The sequence below is a fragment of the Cherax quadricarinatus genome, chromosome 81 (assembly GCF_038502225.1).
Source record: "Cherax quadricarinatus isolate ZL_2023a chromosome 81, ASM3850222v1, whole genome shotgun sequence".
In the NCBI taxonomy this organism is placed as follows: domain Eukaryota; kingdom Metazoa; phylum Arthropoda; class Malacostraca; order Decapoda; family Parastacidae; genus Cherax; species Cherax quadricarinatus.
Window position 1 is genome coordinate 7118257 of NC_091372.1, and position 20768 is coordinate 7139024.

Genomic DNA, 20768 nt, shown 5'->3' on the forward strand with positions numbered 1-20768 from the left:
GCAAAATCGCCGATGCGTAAACATCATCGAGACCGCTAACTTCGCGAGAGCATAATTCCGTAAGTTTTCCATCAAATTTCATACTTTTGGTGTCATTATGATCGGGAAAAGATTCTCTATCTTTTCATAAGAACAAATAATTTTTTTTTTTGAAATTTGGCCGACCCTGAGAACAAGTTTCTGAGAGGGCCTGTCAACCCTGAAAGGGTTAAAAAGAGAAACTTTTGTTTTTCTTTTAAGGTCGCCCTGCCTCAGTGAGATGCGGCCGGATTGTTGAAAAAAAATTATGATTAGTGATCTAATAAAAGCAGGTTACCTAAATCTGTTATGAAAGGTTTATCTGTACATGATGCTGATAAAAAGTATTAAAATACACAAGACTTGTCATTCTTAGGTATGTATACCATCAATACCCTACTAATACCTGTGTTAAGGTAAGCAATAAGATAACTTTTTTAACACACAGGCTGTCTTTTACCAAGGTTGGACGACCCAAAAAAGGATACACATCCAACGTCACTCATTCAATAATTGTCTTGCCAGATGTGTACAGGCACCACAATACAAATGATCTTTCAAACTACAGCATCCCTACTCCTCCTTCAGAGTGCAGGCACTGTGCATCCCACAATTAGGACCCAGATATGTATTAAACTGAAAACTTTTCAACAGTCTTCACAAAAAACCATAGGCTTAGAATACTGGAAAATATTTTCATAAATGCAAAAAGGCCTGCACTTGATATGATTAATCTTAATTAATTAATTAATAGCCCTTTTCTGCTGCAGAAAATGCACATCTGGCAAATCTAGGAATAGTGATTCAACACCTAAATAAGGAGTCATTCATAACACTGCACACTGTGTACGTCAGGCCCGTACTGGAGTATGCAGCACCAGTACGGAAGAAACCCACACCTGGTCAAGCACATCAAGAAATTGGAGAAAGTGCAGAGGTTTGCAACAAGACTAATATTGAAGCTAAAGGGAATATGCTATGAGGGGAGGTTAAGGGAACTCAACCTGATGAGATTGGAGGACAGGACTAGGGGGAAATATGATAACAACATACAAAATACTGAGAGGAATTGACAAGACTCACAAAAACGTAATAACATGATTGCAAACAAACTGTACCATGGGTGGGGTTATAACCCATGATCACAGAGTCTCAAAACTCCAGACCGATGAGTTAGCCACTGGGCCAGCTAGCTTCAATAAGATTCATCTAACTAGGTATATTTCTACACCACAGGAAAGTTAGCATAGGCACCACTGTGACCACAAATGTAAGTTTTTACAGACGAATCTCCAGCTAGCATGGCTGTGATGAACTCCAGCTCAAGTCCCGTAACAAACTCTAGCTCAAGTCCCCTCAAAGCCGCTCTGAGGGAACTTGAGCTAGAGTTTGTTACGGCTATGCTAGCTGGAGATTTGTCTGTAAAAACTTGCATTTGTCGTCACAGTGGTGCCCATGCTAACCTTTCCATGGTGTAGAAATATGCCTGGTTGGATGAATCTTATTAAAGCTAGCTGGCCCAGTGGCTAACATGTCGGTCTGGAGTTTTGAGACTCTCATCGCGGGTTCTAACCTCACCCGTGGTATGGTTAGGAATTGACAAGGTGAACAGGGACAGTCTGTTTCAGAGATGGGCAGTTGAAAGAAGGCATAACTGGAAGCTGAAAACTCAGATGAGTCAAAGGGATATTAGGAATTATTTTTTCAGCCTTAGAGTTGTCAGGAAGTGGAACAATCTAGAGAGTGAAGTGGTAGAGGCAGGATCCATACATAACTTTAAAAAAAGGTATGACAAGGCTATTGTAGCTGGGAGAGTGGACCTAGTAGCATTTAAATCAGACTAAAGTTAGATCTTAACTATAAAGGTAACAGAATGGTCCCTTGAGTTACAATATTAACCCATTCCAGAAGATGTACTGTGCCTCAAAACTATTGTAACCCAAACCCCAAAATACATGATTTTATAGTAATTCACTCCGAGATGCCAGAACACACAACCTCCCCTTGGATACTTTTTGTTTTATGGGTGGTAAGCACAGACTTCAGTCTGATATCTCCAGAGTCAGAGAAGACATGGCAGGCAGGACAGGCCAGAGCAGGCAGGGCAGGACAGACCCGAGCAGGGAGAGCAGGACAGACCAGGCAAGACAAGCCAGAGTAGGCAGGGCAGGTCAAGCCAGAACAGCCAAGGCAGGCCAAACCAGAACAGGCAGGGCAGGTCAAGCCAGAACAGGCAGGGCAGGACAGCCCAGAGAAGGCAGGGCAGGACAGGCCAGAGAAGGCAGGGCAGGACAGGCCAGGCTAGAGAAGGCAGAGCAGAGCAGGTCAGATAAAGCAGGGCAGGCCAGGACAGGCCAGAGAAGGCAGGGCAGGACAAGCCAGAGAAGGCAGGACAGGACAAGTCAGAGTGGGTAGGGCTGGACAGGCCAGAGCAGGCAGGGCTGGACAGTCCAGAGCAGGCAGGGCAGGGCAAGACAGGCCAGAGAAGGCAGGGCAGGACAGGCCAGACCAGAGAAGGCAGTGCAGGACAGACCAGACTAGAGAAGGCAGGGCAGGACAGGCCAAGCCAGAGGCAGGACAGGACAAGTCAGAGCTGGTAGGGCTGGACAGGCCAGAGCAGGCAGGGCTGGACAGGCCAGAGCAGGCAGGGCAGGGCAAGACAGGCCAGAGAAGGCAGGGCAGGACAGGCCAGACCAGAGAAGGCAGTGCAGGACAGACCAGACTAGAGAAGGCAGGGCAGGACAGGCCAAGCCAGAGGCAGGACAGGACAAGTCAGAGCTGGTAGGGCTGGACAGGCCAGAGCAGGCAGGGCTGGACAGGCCAGAGCAGGCAGGGCAGGGCAAGACAGGCCAGAGAAGGCAGGGCAGTACAGGCCAGACCAGAGAAGGCAGGGCAGGACAGACCAGACCAGAGAAGGCAGGGCAGGACAGGCCAGATCAGAGAAGGCAGGGCAGGACAGACCAGACCAGAGAAGGCAGGGCAGGACAAGCCAGAGAAGGCAGGGCAGGACAAGTCAGAGCAGGTAGGGCTGGACAGGCCAGAGCAGGCAGAGCTGGACAGGCCAGAGCAGGCAGGACTGGACAGGCCAGAGCAGGCAGGGCTGGGCAGGCCAGAGAAGGCAGGGTAGACCAGGACAAGCCAGAGCAGGTAGGGCAGGACAGCCTAGAGAAGGCAGGGCAGGACAAGCCAGAGCAGGCAGGGCATGACAAGACAGAGCAGGGAGGACAGGACAAGACAGGACAGAGCAGGGAGGACAGGACAAGACAGGACAGAGCAGGGAGGACAGGACAGAGCAGGGAGGACAAGACAGAGCAGGGAGGACAGGACAAGACAGGACAGAGCAGGGAGGACAAGACAGAGCAGGGAGGACAAGACAGAGCAGGGCAGACAAGACAGGACAGAGCAGGAAGGACAGGACAGGACAGAGCAGGACAGGACAGGACAGAGCAGGACAGGACAGGACAGAGCAGACAGGACAGGACAGAGCAGGGAGGACAGGATAGAGCAGGCAGGACAGGACAAGACAGAGCAGGCAGGACAGGACAGGACAGAGCAGGGAGGACAGGACAGGACAGAGCAGGCAGGACAGGATAGAGCAGGCAGGACAGGACAGAGCAGGGAGGACAGGACAGGACAGAGCAGACAGGACAGGATAGAGCAGGCAGGACAGGACAAGACAGAGCAGGCAGGACAGGACAGGACAGAGCAGGGAGGACAGGACAAGACAGGAAAGAAAATGCATGGCAGACAGGACACAGCAAACAGGGCAGGACACAGCAAACAGGGCAGGACAGGACAGACCATTAACTCAATGTTTCAATATCAATATAGTTTAAAAAATATGCTTGTATTACCACAACAGCAATTTCCCACCAAGGTAGAGCAACCCAAAGAAAACACCATCACCAGTCTTTCAGTAGCTACCTTACTAGACATGCAAGGATATCACAATTATTACACAGTAAACCCTCAATATGATGGACTTTTAAAATTATCGGCAAAATCCACTGGGTAAATTGTAGTTTTAAATCCTTTATTTTTAACCCTTTGACTGTCAAGGCCGTATATATACGTCTTACGAGGTACCATGTTTGACGTATATATACTCATAAATTCTAGCGGCTTCAAATCAAGCAGGAGAAAGCTGGTAGGCCTACATATGAGAGAATGGGTCTGTGTGGTCAGTGTGCACCATATAAAAAAATCCTGGAGCACGCAGTGCATAATGAGAAAAAAAAACTACAGCTTTTTTTTAATTAAAATGCTGACTATGTGGTCTATTTTGTATAGTATTTATGATTGTATTCTCGTTTTCTTGGTCTCATTTGATAGAATGGAAAACATATTATAGTAATAGAGGTGATTTTGATTGATTTTACTATAAAAAGAATCTGGAAATGGAGCTCAAAGTATGGGAAATGTTTGATTTTTGCCGATGTTCAAAAGTAAACAAATGATGTCATTGTCCAATAAATGTCCAACTAGCCATTCTAATATGCAGTCATGAATGGGTTGATGTTATTTATACAATTATTACAGTATTGCAGTAGTCTGCATAACAGTAAATCTTCTATTTTTTGTTTGAATAAAAATTCAAAATAGAAAGCAAGAGTAATATCAGAGGGGCCTGGAGACGTGACTGATGAACGAAGAAAATGTCATTTTAGAGCCAGGAATGTCTGCATTGTTCATTCTGGACCTTATTTTGAAATTGTCATACTTTTTAATTTTTGTGAAATTGGCCAAATTGCAAATTTCTGACCACGTTATTGGGTAGTTGAAATCGGTAAATGGGCAGTTTCTTGTACTCAATCGATAGAAAAAATGAAGTTCTAAAGAAATAGCTATGAGTTTGGTCGACTGGAACAATGAAATTAGCCGAAAATAGGGCTCAAAGTGGGCGAAATCGCCGATTTGTAAATATCGCCGAGGTCGCTAACTTCGCGAGAGCGTAATTCCGTCAGTTTTACATCAAATTTTGTGTTTTTGGTGTCATTACAATCGCGAAAAGATTCTCTATCATTTCATAAGAAAAAATATTTTTTTTTTTTTTTTAAATTTTGCGACACCAGGAGACACTTCAGGATTAGGGGTTGCGACAGTCAAGGGGTTAATGTTTATTGCAATACGTCTGGAAACTGGGTGTAGAGTACTATATTAAGGTATACTACAGTAGGAGTTGTTTTCTAGTGCTATGTACAGTAGGCCCCTACTTCACAATGATTCACTTTACAATGTTTTGCCAATGCAGTTTTTTTTTTCAATTATACGCAGTCTTCATTTATTCAGGGGGCTGTAGGGCAAATTGCCGTGCGCGCTCACTCAAAAATCAAAAAATTATGGAACTTGAGTTATATATACCGAAAAATAGCTCAACTCTTTGGCAACACAATGGTACCAGAATGAAAGTTCTACGACGTTTCTACAAGAAATTATAGTCATTTATATCAGGTATGGTGACGGTGATGTGGGTAGCGAGTCTGCTCACGGCCCGTATATTTTTTGGAGTTTTTTCCTTGTTTTTTATCGCTTTTTCTTGCATTATTCTTTCTAATATAATAATTGACTATTTGGCATCATATAAGAGTAGGCGGAGGTTATACGTAGACTTAGAGACAACCAGGAACCAGATGGGAACGCTCGGCAGTGTTCCCGGTCCAGAGAGCCAGGAGAAATCTCTTCATTATTACGCTTATATATCAACTCTACGGCTTATTTGTCTATCAAAATTGATCTAATATGATATAATAAACACTATAAATAACATACAAACATGTTTTATACTCTAGACTGAATAAAATAGGCCATAATATGACGAGAGATAATCGGGAATATTTCGATAAATAATGAGTTACTCCTCTCCATGTCGTATTCTTTGGTCTCTGAGTAAGAGAAAACGGTGTTTTGAAGAGGATAACTGCACTAGAACATCAGTTTACTAAGAAATACACCCAAACAAACGTGATTTTCGCGAATTTTTTTTTTTTTTTTGAGACGGGGGCCGGCCGGCGCTCCCGGCCGATATCTCGCAAGTAACTTATTCACCTAAAGTACAAAGTGCTTCCTTTATTACTTAATTAAATGGAATAATATTCACAGAAATTGTAGAAGAATGAAGTCTCTTATTTCCCCCGTGTTCTTTTGGAAATATTCCAAATACTTTGGGAGTTATGTGGGAGTAAAGGGCAGATTTTTTTGCAATATTCCAGAAACTAACAAACTTTATTTTTTTGTGAAATAACGATAAGTTATTTAGAGGAGAGAACACGGTCAAAATTAGTATTAGCATTGTTCTCTCGGCACCAAGTGTCCAAACAACCTTACGTAGCCCCATATAAGAATGACTTCAGGCACAAGGGAATTTTCAGTAAATCAGTCTTTTCTCAGTTATTGTTTGAGGTATATTTTTGATAAATATTTTCAAGAAAGAGTGAAAACACTTTGTCTTGTGCACCAAAACTGGAGAAAATCGAACAGTAAACAAAAGAGTTACGAATTCTGCCCCACGGCCCCCTTTATTCAGACTTCCACAATAAATATGTTCATCACTCGCTATAAGATAAGGACAAAAATATTGTAACCCTTAAACTGTCCAAACGTAGAGCTACGTTATATTTTACATGCTTTCAAATGTAAAAAAAAAAGGTAGATTTACGTTCGGAGCGCTACGCACGTGAACGTAGATCTATGTTTGGACAGTTTAAGGGTTAATACAAGGAACGTGTGCACTGTATATACATTTTTTAGGCCTAACTCTATTGCTCACTAATATATCAAAGTGTAAACATGTTAACAGGCTTTTACATGCATTTGAATGTGAAAAAATGCTGTTTCACTTTACAGCAATTTTTACTTTACAGCAGTAGTCCAGAGCTTAATCTGCTGCATAAACAGAGCCTGCCTGTAGTTCAAATTTTTGACATTCTGATTTAACTGACGCTCGGACAATCCCCCTCATTAGTCTGTTATATCAAGGTTTTTTGCGTATTTAATATTCTAAATAAATGTACAGACCACAGTACAGCACAGATGCTTCTGGAAAAATTCAATAAACCCTAAATATAATTTTCTAAACATCAATAAATATTCAAGATACATTACTTCAGAGGCATCTGAAGTTAATGAATGAACAGGTATATTCTGTAAATACAGATAAGAGTTACCTGTCGATCCTCCTCCTCCTCCTCCTCCTGCTGAACTTCTGGTACGTAGAAGTCATCCTGGCGAGCAAGGGGACCTATAAAGATGATCTCAGACCTCTGATTATCGTACACCTCGAGGAATGGATGAGCACATAAACTACGCAGCTCTGAAAACAAGAAATTTACCTTGTAATAAAAATTTCTTAATACACAATACATATTTTAACACATCAGCCATTTCCCACCAAGGAAGGGACACCCAAAGAAGGAAATTAATTCACCGTCATTCACTCCCTGGCTATCTTTTCAAAAGTGCATCAACATAACTCTTAACTCTACATCCACCACCAAATAAGGTATAAGCAGGGAGCAACACAGCTGTATTAAATATTCTCAATGACTGTATGGATCAGGTGAACATTACTCAACATTACATAATAGCATGTGCAGCCCTACTCTCAGATAACAAAACCTAGGTAATCCACTGGTTTCCTATTCCCAACATTGATATACTCAATAAATACTATAGTGGCATATGATATCCCCTAAACACAGTGAGGCTATATTGAAGCAGTTACCCATCTAGTATTGACTAAACTCAAAAGTTGTACATTAATTTTATGTAACACAAAAAAACATTATTATTATCATAAATTAAAAAAACATATATCAATTTCTTAAGACCAAATTATATACTGTAGAATGATCAAGAATAAGTTTCCATATGAACTTATTAAATACAGTGGACCCCCGCTTAACGATCACCTCCCAATGCGACCAATTATGTAAGTGTATTTATGTAAGTGCTTTTGTATGTGTATGTTTGGGGGTCTGAAATGGACTAATCTACTTCACAATATTCCTTATGGGAACAAATTCGGTCAGTACTGGCACCTGAACATACTACTGGAATGAAAAAATATCGTTAACCGGGGGTCCACTGTACAGTAAAAACCTCGATTTAATGGACCCAGTTTTAATGTAATTTGGATTTAATGTACAAAATCTGTGGTCATTTAATATCCTGAAATAATGGACAAGATACATTATATCCACTGGGCAAACTGACTTCAGATTTAAAGAACTTTGTCCATTCAATACAGAATCATCTGCTTTTTGTTGTGGTTTACTTGGTAAATTATTTTTCTGTAATTAACAGCAAAGTTCATTAAATCCAGAATTATCCTTTCTGGTACTATCTTGGAAAAAAAAAAGCCTCATTCAGGTTTAACGGGCATACACTCCCTCCTATTAGTCCATTAAATCAGGGGTTCACTGTATCTTGCAACAAGACAGCAGTGAACTTCAAGTTCAGACAACACACCACCATTACTCAGCTCCTTTAACCTATTAAACTCACAAGTCCTTTATGCATTTTTATGTGCATTCTTTATCTACTGAAGTGATAATTCTTGCTCTGTTTGAAAACCATTCCAAAAAGGCTGTAACATAATGTATAAATCACTTCTGTATATGACTGATGAAAGCTGCAAAACAGGTTTCAGACATATGCTGCACATGTGTCTTACTTACCAACTTTTTGACAATGTACATTATACCACTTGTCATATGCCAATCCAGTCATCATGTAAAACTATTACTGTAACAGGTTTCTATATCATACTCGTGACAGTCCTGTAGAAAGGTATATCACTGGGGCAGCTGCAGTCTATCTACTTACTGTTGTACTGATCTTCCATTAGAACATTTAGTGCAAATATTAAATGCCCCAGTCACTGTCTGGCAGGGGCATAAAAAATGTTAAAATCCTCTGGTTTACAAACCAACATATTCACGAAGAGCAGGATACACCTTCATAACAGCCACAATGATGGAAATTGTACTGTTGAATGGGAAGGTTGTCTGGACTGCATGATCAATGGCTGGGAAAGTAGCAAACTCATAACCATTCTCTTCCAACAACTTCCGGTGTTCTGGTGTCACGGGGCTGCCATTTTCCGAGAGGATGACACCCACAATGTAGCGAAGTTTATGTGACTGTCTCTATAATGAAAATACATTATGATTTGTAGTTTCACACAGAAATATGGATAAGTAATGCTGTTTAACTATAAAATATATGTTTTCACAATAAAAATATTACAGTACAAGAGTTAAGATGACATAAGGAATATATACTAAGAGAAATGTACCCTCAAAAGTTTCTTACCATTTTAGGATCATCATAGTACACTCCAATGGTACGATACTCAGGAAGAAGGGTATGGACTTGAGTAAATAATGTTCCAGATTCCTTGTATGGACCACGGGCAAATTTGTAGGCAATATAAACCTCACCAATGTTGGGCCTGAAAGTGAGAATCATGACATTTGATACATTTTTTTTTTTTTTTTTTTTATGTCTTTCTGAAATATGAATAAAATTACTTTTATGCATAAATTTAATTCATGATGATTACTGTTATTTCACTTATGGTATAGGTTATATCAACATAGAATGAGAAAGACACACTTCTTCTAAGATCTGTTAAAAGTTAAATATGACTGTCTTGGTTACTGCATAACAAGAATAAAATCCAATATTTAATACCACTTCTTTAAAAATAGTTTCACATTTGCTTTGCAATTTGTGCACTGAGTTTACCTCCACCACTGCCTCATCCAAGTCATTTCACTTTGTAACTACCTTGACACTAAAGGAATACCTCCCGACATTCCAATGGCTCATCTACATCTTAAGCTTACACCTATGATTCCTTATTCCTGGCCCTCTTAATTTAAACAGTCTATTAGTTCCCCTTAAGACTCTGTATGCCTTAATCATGTCCCCTTTGTGTCCTTATATCCCCCAAGGTTATCAGGTTCATTTCCTTAACCTTTTCTCATAGCACATTCCTCTCAGTTCTGGCACTCGCCTGGTTGCAAACCTCTGGACCTTTTTGAGCTTCCTCAGGTACTTAACCGAGTGTGAGCTCCTTGCTGGGACTTGGTACCATGATTGGCCTAACATGTGTTGTACACAAGGTTCTGAAGGCTTCTTTATTGACGTTTGAAAGGTTTGATAATTTTAAAATATGCCACTGACATTATATGGTTAATGTGTATTTCTAGTGAAATGCTTAGAATTACATTTGCCCCAAAATCCTCTTCACTCTGATATTGGCAGCTTCTCTCTGCCCATGCTATACTCTGTCTAGTCTGCCCACACCTTCTTCAACCAGCATGACCTTGCTTTTGTTCAGGTTGAAATAGAGAAGCCAAAGTACTTGTTTGGCCATATCTCCGGTCTGCAGAGATCTCTCTGGAGTTTATCACTGTCCTCTCCTGTTCTTATTCTTCTCAATAGTTTTACATCACCTGCAAACAGTGGTACTTAGGGGTTCCATTCCCTCTGGTAGGATGTTCACATATTAGAAACATCAGTGGTGTTAGTGCTGACCCTTGGGTAACTCCTCTTCTTACTCTCCCCATTTTAATGTCTCATCCCTTACTCCTACTCTCTGCTCTCTGTTATTCAGGCAATTCCTGAATAACAGGGGTCAAGACTAAGCTCCTTGCCCTGCCTATTCACTGGGTGCTACTAGGTCACTCTTCCTCCTACATGAGCTTTATCATACCTCTCCTTAAAGCTATGTATGCATTCTGCCTCCACTACATCACTTCCCAGACTATTCCATTTCCTGACAACTCTGTGATTGAAGAAATACTTCCTAATATCCCTGTGATTCATCTGAGTCTTCAACTTCCAACTGTGGCCCCTTGTTGCTTGTCCCATCTCTGGAATATCCTGTCTCTATCGACCTTGTCAATTCCTCTCAGTATTTTAAAAAAAAAAATTTATTATCACACTGGCCGATTCCCACCAAGGCAGGGTGGCCCAAAAAAGAAAAACTTTCACCATCATTCACTCCATCACTGTCTTGCCAGAAGGGTGCTTTACACTACAGTTTTTAAACTGCAACATTAACAACCCTCCTTCAGAGTGCAGGCACTGTACTTCCCATCTCCAGGACTCAAGTCCGGCCTGCCAGTTTCCCTGAATCCCTTCATAAATGTTACTTTGCTCACACTCCAACAGCACGTCAAGTATTAAAAACCATTTGTCTCCATTCACTCCTATCAAACACGCTCACGCATGCCTGCTGGAAGTCCAAGCCCCTCGCACACAAAACCTCCTTTACCCTCTCCCTCCAACCTTTCCTAGGCCGACCCCTACCCCGCCTTCCTTCCACTACAGACTGATACACTCTTGAAGTCACTCTGTTTCGCTCCATTCTCTCTACATGTCCGAACCACCTCAACAACCCTTCCTCAGCCCTCTGGACAACAGTTTTGGTAATCCCGCACCTCCTCCTAACTTCCAAACTACGAATTCTCTGCATTATATTCACACCACACATTGCCCTCAGACATGACATCTCCACTGCCTCCAGCCTTCTCCTTGCTGCAACATTCATCACCCATGCTTCACACCCATATAAGAGCGTTGGTAAAACTATACTCTCATACATTCCCCTCTTTGCCTCCAAGGACAAAGTTCTTTGTCTCCACAGACTCCTAAGTGCACCACTCACCCTTTTCCCCTCATCAATTCTATGATTCACCTCATCTTTCATAGACCCATCTGCTGACACGTCCACTCCCAAATATCTGAATACATTCACCTCCTCCATACTCTCTCCCTCCAATCTGATATCCAATCTTTCATCACCTAATCTTTTTGTTATCCTCATTACCTTACTCTTTCCTGTATTCACTTTTAATTTTCTTCTTTTGCACACCCTACCAAATTCATCCACCAATCTCTGCAACTTCTCTTTAGAATCTCCCAAGAGCACAGTGTCATCAGCAAAGAGCAACTGTGACAACTCCTACTTTATGTGTGATTCTTTATCTTTTAACTCCATGCCTCTTGCCAAGACCCTCGCATTTACTTCTCTTACAACCCCACCTATAAATATATTAAACAACCACGGTGACATCACACATCCTTGTCTAAGGCCTACTTTTACTGGGAAATAATTTCCCTCTTTCCTACATACTCTAACTTGAGCCTCACTATCCTCGTAAAAACTCTTCACTGCTTTCAGAAACCTACCTCCTACACCATACACCTGCAACATCTGCCACATTGCCCCCCTATCCACCCTGTCATATGCCTTTTCCAAATCCATAAATGCCACAAAGACCTCTTTAGCCTTATCTAAATACTGTTCACTTATATGTTTCACTGTAAACACCTGGTCCACACACCCCCTACCTTTCCTAAAGCCTCCTTGTTCATCTGCTATCCTATTCTCCGTCTTACTCTTAATTCTTTCAATAATAACTCTGCCATACACTTTACCAGGTATACTCAACAGACTTATCCCCATATAATTTTTGCACTCTCTTTTGTCCCCTTTGCCTTTATACAAAGGAACTATGCATGCTCTCTGCCAATCCCTAGGTACCTTACCCTCTTCCATACATTTATTAAATAATTGCACCAACCACTCCAAAACTACATCCCCACCTGCTTTTAACATTTCTATCTTTATCCCATCAATCCCGGCTGCCTTACCCCCTTTCATTTTACCTACTGCCTCACGAACTTCCCCCACACTCACAACTGGCTCTTCCTCACTCCTACAAGATGTTATTCCTCCTTGCCCTATACACAAAATCACAGCTTCCCTATCTTCATCAACATTTAACAATTCCTCAAAATATTCCCTCCATCTTCCCAATACCTCTAACTCTCCATTTAATAACTCTCCTCTCCTATTTTTAACTGACAAATCCATTTGTTCTCTAGGCTTCTTTAACTTGTTAATCTCACTCCAAAACTTTTTCTTATTTTCAACAAAATTTGTTGATAACATTTCACCCACTCTCTCATTTGCTCTCTTTTTACATTGCTTCACCACTCTCTTAACCTCTCTCTTTTTATCCATATACTCTTCCCTCCTTGCATCACTTCTACTTTGTAAAAACTTCTCATATGCTAACTTTTTCTCCCTTACTACTCTCTTTACATCATCATTCCACCAATCGCTCCTCTTCCCTCCCGCACCCACTTTCCTGTAACCACAAACTTCTGCTGAACACTCTAACACTACATTTTTAAACCTACCCCATACCTCTTCGACCCCATTGCCTATGCTCTCATTAGCCCATCTATCCTCCAATAGCTGTTTATATCTTACCCTAACTGCCTCCTCTTTTAGTTTATAAACCTTCACCTCTCTCTTCCCTGATGCTTCTATTCTCCTTGTATCCCATCTACCTTTTACTCTCAGTGTAGCTACAACTAGAAAGTGATCTGATATATCTGTGGCCCCTCTATAAACATGTACATCCTGAAGTCTACTCAACAGTCTTTTATCTACCAATACATAATCCAACAAACTACTGTCATTTCGCCCTACATCATATCTTGTATACTTATTTATCCTCTTTTTCTTAAAATATGTATTACCTACAACTAAACCCCTTTCTATACAAAGTTCAATCAAAGGGATCCCATTATCATTTACACCTGGCACCCCAAACTTACCTACCACATCCTCTCTAAAAGTTTCTCCTACTTTAGCATTCAGGTCCCCTATCACAATTACTCTCTCACTTGGTTCAAAGGCTCCTATACATTCACTTAACATCTCCCAAAATCTCTCTCTCTCCTCTACATTCCTCTCTTCTCCAGGTGCATACACGCTTATTATGACCCACTTTTCGCATCCAACCTTTACTTTAATCCACATAATTTTTGAATTTACACATTCATATTCTCTTTTCTCCTTCCATAACTGATCCTTCAATATTACTGCTACCCCTTCCTTTGCTCTAACTCTCTCAGATACTCCAGATTTAATCCCATTTACATCCCCCCACCGAAACTCCCCTACCCCCTTCAGCTTTGTTTCGCTTAGGGCCAGGACATCCAACTTCTTTTCATTCGTAACATCAGCAATCATCTGTTTCTTGTCATCCGCACTACATCCACGCACATTCAAGCATCCCAGTTTTATAAAGTTTTTCTTCTTCTCTTTTTCAGTAAATGTTTACAGGAGAAGGGGTTACTAGCCCATTGCTCCCGGCATTTTAGTCGCCTCATACGACACGCATGACTTACGGAGGAAAGATTCTTTTCCACTTCCCCATGGACAATAGAAGAAATAAAGAAGAACAAGAGCTATTTAGAAAAAGGAGAAAAAACCTAGATGTATGTATATATATATGCATGTGCGTGTCTGTGAAGTGTGACCAAAGTGTAAGTAGGAGTAGAAAGATATCCCTGTTATCTAGCATGTTTATGAGACAGAAAAAGAAACCAGCAATCCTACCATCATGCCAAACAGTTACAGGTTTCTGTTTCACAGTCATCTGGCAGGACAGCAGTACTTCCCTGGGTGGTTGCTGTCTACCAACCTACTACTACTTATATAATATCCCCTGTATCTCTCCTGTCCTCCAGTGTCATCAGGTTGATTTTCCTTAGGACATTTCCCTTAACTCCAAGACCAGTCTTGTTACAAACCTTTGCACTTTCTCTAATTTCCTTATGTGCTTGGCTAGGTGTGGGTTCCAAACTGGTGCTGTATATTCCAATATAGGCCTAACGTACATGGTGTACAGGGTCCTAAACGATTCCTCATTGAAATATCAGAATGCTATTCTTAGGTTTGCTAGGCAGCCGTATGCTGGAGCAGTTATTTGGTTGATATGCACCTCAGGACATGTGCCTGGTGTTATACTCACCCCAAGATCCTTTTCCTTGAGTGAGGTTTGTAGTCTCTGGCCCTCTAGACTGTACTTTGTCTGAGGTCTTCTTTGCCCTTCCCCAATCTTCATGACTTTGCACTTTGGTGGGGTTGAACTTTATGAGCCAGTTTCTGGACCAGGCCTGCAGCCTGTCCAGATCCCTTTGTAGGTCTTCCTGGTCCTCATCTGATTGAATTCTTCTCATCAACTTCACATCATTTACAAACAGGGACACTTCAGAGTCTATTCCTTCCATCATGTCATTCACACATATCAGAAACAGCACCAGTCCTAGGACTGACCCCAGTGGAACCCCGCTTGTCACAGGCGCAAACTCTAACACTTCGTCATGTACCATGACTCACTGTTGTCTTCCCAACAGGTATTTCCTGATCCATTGCAGTGCCGTCCCTGTTATACCTGCCTGGTCCTCCAGCTTATGCACTAATCTCTTGTGTGGAACTGTATCAAAAGCCTTCTGACAGTCCAAGAAAATGCAATCTACTCACCTCTCTCTCTCTCTCTCTTGTTTTACTGCTGTCACCCTGTCACAGAACTCCAGTAGGTTTGTGACACAGAATTTCCCATCCTTGAAACTGCGCTGGTTGTCATTGATAAGTTCATTTCTTTCTAGGTGCTCCACCACTCTTCTGATAATCTTCTCCATGACTCTGCATATTATACATGTCAGTGACACTGGTCTGTAGTTTAATGCTTCATGTCTGTCTCCTTTTTTAAAGACTGGGACTACATTTGTTGTCTTCCATACCTCAGGTAGTCGCCCTGTTTCGATAGATGTGTTGAAGATTGTTGTTAGTGGCACACATAGTGCCTCTGCTCCCTCTCTTTGGACCATTGGAGAGATGTTATCAGGCCCCATCACCTTTGAGGTATCTAGTTCACTTAGCAGCCTCTTCACTTCTTCCTCGGTTGTATGTATTGTGTCCAACACTTGATGGTGTACCCCACCTCTCCATCTTTCTGCAGTCCCTTCTGTCTCTTCTGTAAACACTTCGTTGAATCTCATGTTGAGCTCCTCACATACTTCTCGGTCGTTTCTTGTGATCTCCCTTCCTTCCTTCCTTCTTCGGCCTGATTACCTGGTCCTAGACTGTTGTTTTCCTCCTGATGTGGCTGTACAACAGCTTCAGGTTAGATTTGGCTTTGCTGCTATGTCATTTTCATATTGTCACTGGGCCTCCCTTCTTACCTGTGCATTTTTATTTCTTGCTCTACGACTGCTCTCTTTATTCTCCTGGGTCCTTTGCCTTCTGTAGTTCTTCCATTCTCTAGCACACTTGGTTTTGGCCTCTCTACACCAATGAGTGAACCAAGGGCTCATCCCGGCATTCTTGTTATTTCTGTTGCCCTTGGGTACAAACCACCTCTCCTCAGCTTCCTTGCATATTGTTGTCACATAGTCTATCATCTCATTTACTGATTTCCTTGCCAGTGCTCTGTCCCACTGAACCTCATGCAGGAAATTCTTAATGCCTCTGTAATCCCCTCTCTTGTAGTTTGGCTTATTTGTCCCACCCTTCCTGCTTCTCTTTCAACTTGTAACTCTATGTATTCAAAGCTCAGAACCACGTGGTCACTGGCCCAGAGGGGTCTTTCGTATGTGATGTCCTCAATATCTGAACCACTCAAGGTTAATACACTGTACTAGGTCCAGTCTTGCTGGGTCATCCTCTCCTCTCTCTGGTAGTGTCCCTTACGTGTTGGTACATGAGGTTTTCCAGTACCACCTCCATCATCTTAGCCCTCCATGTTTCTGGGCCCCCATGTGGTTCCAGGTTCTCCCAGACAATTTCCTAATGGTTGAAGTCTCCCATAATCAGCAGCTTTGCCGTGCTCGCATGAGCCCTTCTGGCCACTTCAGCCAGTGTGTCACCCATTGGTCTGTTACTCTCATCATACTCTTGTATTGGCCTCCTGCTGTTCTGTGGTGGATTATACATCACTGCAATTACCACCTTGGGACCTCCAGACTGAAGTGTTCCAATTATGTAGTCTCTTGCTTCACCTCTGTCTCCTCTCTCCAGCTCATCAAAATCCCATTGGTTTTTGATGAGCAGTGCCACTCCTCCACCCTGTCTGTTCCCTCTTTCTTTCCTCAGGATCCAATATCCCATTGGAAAGATGGCATCTGTTATCATTCCTGTGAGCTTGGTTTTGGTGAGAGCTATGATGTCTGGTGATCCATCTTTTATTCTTTCATGCCACTCCCACTTATTCATTATTCCATTAGCATTGGTGTACCATACCTTGAGTTTCCTCTCCAACACTGTGTGTATGTGTGTATATGTATGTATGTATGTATGTATGTATGCATGCATGCATGTATGTGTGTATATGTATGTACATGTATGTATATGTATGTATATGTATATGTATGTACATGTGTATGTATGTATGTATATGCATGCATGTGTATGTATGTGTATACCTTGAGTATACCTGGAGAGGGTTTCTGGGGTCAACACCCTTATGGCCCAGTCTGTGACCAGGCCTCATAGTGGATCAGGGCCTGATCAACCAGGCTGTTACTGTTGACCGCACACAACCTGACACACGAACCACAGCCCGGCTGGTCAGGTACTGACTTAAAGTGCCTGTCCAGTTCCTTCTTGAAGACAGCCAGGGAGCTATTGGTAATCCCCCTTATGTATGCTGGGAGGCAGTTGAACAGTCTTGGGCCCCTGACACTTATTGTGTTGTCTCTTATCGTGCTAGTGGCACCCCTGCTTTTCATTGGGGGGATGTTGCAGTGTCTGCCAAGTCTTTTGCTTTCATAAGGAGTGATTTTTGTGTGCAAGTTTGGTACTAGCCCCTCTAGGATTTTCCAAGTGTATATAATCATGTATCTCTCCCGCCTGCGTTCTAGGGAGTACAGGTTGAGGAACTTCAAGCATTCTCAGTAATTGAGGTGTTTTATCTCCGTTATGCGTGCCGTGAACGTTCTCTGTACATTTTCTAGGTCAGCAGTTTCACCTGACTTGAAAGGTGCTGTTAGTGTGCAGCAATATTCCAGCCTAAATAGAACAAGAGACCTGAAGAGTGTCATCATGGGCTTGGCATCCCTAGTTTTGAAGGTTCTCATTATCCATCCTGTCATTTTTACCTGAAGAGTGTCATCATGGGCTTGGCATCCCTAGTTTTGAAGATTCTCATTATCCATCCTGTCATTTTTCTAGCAGATGCGATTCATACAATGTTGTGGTCCTTGACATTACTTTTTTGTTCTATTGTGTGGTTGGAATTTGTTTTATACTCCGATATAGTTTCAATGTCCATGTTTTCCATATCGGAGTAATTGAAATGTCTCATCACTGAATTTCATAGTGTTTTCTGTGGCATATTTTAAAGATTTGGGTGATATCCACCTGGAGTCTTGCAGTGTCTTCAACGGAGGACATTGTCATGCAAATTCGGGTGTCATCTGCAAAGGAAGACACGGTATGTATGTGTATATATGTATGTGTATATATGTATGTGTATATATGTATGTGTATATATGTAAAAGAACCACTCTGAAAGAACAGAGAAATTCCAAGCGCTTTCGTGACTACTCACATTATCAAGGAACTATGAAAGTAAAGCATCCAAGGAAGCTATATAAGGGGTCTGGCCAGCACCTCACTATCAGATCCCCCCAAAATGCTGATGGATGTGTCTATAAGATTCCTTGTAAAATTTGCGATAAAGTTTATTACGGTCAAACTGGTAAAAATCTCGAACTAAGATTAAAACAACATAAATATAACATTAGAACTGGACAAGATTCCAATGCTCTATTTATTCATGTAAGAGATTTTAACCATCCAATTGATTTTCAAAAAGTTGAGAAAGTAGTATCAAGCAAGTCCATGGTCGACAGGAATATAATTGAATCTTGTTTCATAAAAAGCAGTTTTGACAATAATATGAATATTTCCTTTGGTTTATATAAATTAGATCCATTTATAATTAATAGAATTTGGGAAGAATTTAATAATACACTGGACAAATAATAATTTTTAAATTTTCTTGGGTAGAATAGTTTGTGGGTGAGTTGTGCAAAGGACCTATCCAAGTTGGGTCGGCGTGCGTCACGTGTTTAACCGTTGTGGGATCTGATAGTGAGGTGCTGGCCAGACCCCTTATATAGCTTCCTTGGATGCTTTACTTTCATAGTTCCTTGATAATGTGAGTAGTCACGAAAGCGCTTGGAATTTCTCTATTCTTTCAGAGTGGTTGTTTTGCATATTTTGAAATCACCTGTTTACTGTGATCTTATTGCATGTGTATATATGTGTATATATGTATGTGTATATATGTATGTGTATATATGTATATATATGTGTATATATGTATATATATGTATGTATATATGTATGTACATATGAATGTATATATGTATGTACATATGTATATATGTATGTACATATGTATATATGTATGTACTCAGCTGTGGTTGCATATGTACATATGTATGCATATGTATATATGCATATGTATGTATGCATATGTAAATGTATATATGTATATGCAAATGTATATGTAAATGTAACATAATATATGTAAATGTATATATACGTAAAAAAAGATAAAGATTTATTTCTTTGTATAGGTTACAATGTGTAATAACAATTTTAGTTTGGTAAGTACTAATAAAACCACTATCATGCCGGGGCATTTATATTTGTATATATATGATACATTACATTTAAAAAAATCTATAACAATTTCTGGTTCTAATGAATTCAAGTTTAATGTTAAAGTGATTTATATAACAAAGTTGACGAAGTTAAAATGTATTAGGTACCTCCCGTCATAGTAACAAAAAAAAATCCAAGAATCTGGAGAACTCACTTGCAAGTTTTGACATCCACAGGAATAAATAGACCAGAATGAACCAGGAGACCAATAATGGTAGCCACAACCAGCAAGATGAGTATGAGGAAGCCCCAGAGTAAGGCAGTCTCGGTGTCCATGGCTGACCCTCACCTCTGTCACCTCAGATAAGATAATTAAACAATCTTCCAGATAAAATGTCTCTCTCTGGGTGTCAGTGCTCTGTCACCTCCTTAATAAATTACCAGTTGTGGCCTTTTTAAAATGAAGGTTCCTCCAAGTGGGAAAATTTGGTGGTGGATGCGTGTTAGTCTGATGTTGTTGTTGTTGTTGTTGTGTGATCAGCTGACTGACCCCCCTCAACCCCCCCCCCACCACCATCATTCACAAAAGCAAGATTAAGTAAATAAATAAGTTTATTTAGGTACAGGTCCACATAATTACAATTATCATACATAATAACGCATGTGTAAATTACCTAGGATAACCCAAAAAAAATTCAGATAATGTAACTTATTTCCACTGGGGTCTTTGGAAAAAAAAAGGTTAATTACAAAAGATTCCAGTAGTTCTTTTATACTGGTAAAACCATTATTTTTATTTAAGATGGTTAATGGAAGAAATAAAAATATAATTCGTAACTGCAAGTATATTTATTTATTTATTTTTATTTATTTATTTTATGTCTTTGCAAACAGTAAAAAATACCACAGCGAAAATAAGCAGGAAAATCTGAGCGTCCTCATGTCTACCTGGAGGGTATTCAGGGGGTCAACGCCCCCCGCGGCCCGGTCCATGACCAGGCTTCCTGATGGATCAGGGCCTGAGCAACCAGGCTATTACTGGAAATATAAACACATATGCAGTTTAATGTGATCCTTTATTGACAACGTTTCGTCCACACAGTGGGCTTTTTTAAGTCACAAACAGATCTATCTGGGGTGGAAGGTACGTGAGTATTTATAAGTCTTGATTAATTAACTACAGAAACTCAAGACTTATCGCCACAGAAGACAACACTCAATACCGAAGAATCCTGGAATCATCACTTATCTCTATATCCGACAA

At 41.0% G+C, this 20768-nt stretch overlaps 1 protein-coding gene across 2 annotated transcripts in view; it reads right to left on the bottom strand.

The window, feature by feature from the left end:
- The window catches only part of LOC128699891 (testis-expressed protein 264 homolog), a 63155-nt gene extending 43105 nt beyond the window's left edge, over window positions 1-20050 (bottom strand). For both annotated transcript variants that reach the window (XM_053792709.2, XM_053792708.2), the window contains exons 1-4: window positions 19719-20050; window positions 9331-9469; window positions 8945-9164; window positions 7182-7327 (exon numbers count right to left, since the gene is read on the bottom strand). In XM_053792709.2, coding sequence (XP_053648684.1) covers window positions 7182-7327; window positions 8945-9164; window positions 9331-9469; window positions 19719-19840 — 627 coding nt within the window. In that variant the 5' untranslated portion in view covers window positions 19841-20050. The remainder of the gene's footprint in view (window positions 1-7181; window positions 7328-8944; window positions 9165-9330; window positions 9470-19718) is intronic.
- Between the last annotated feature and the right edge of the window lie 718 nt (window positions 20051-20768).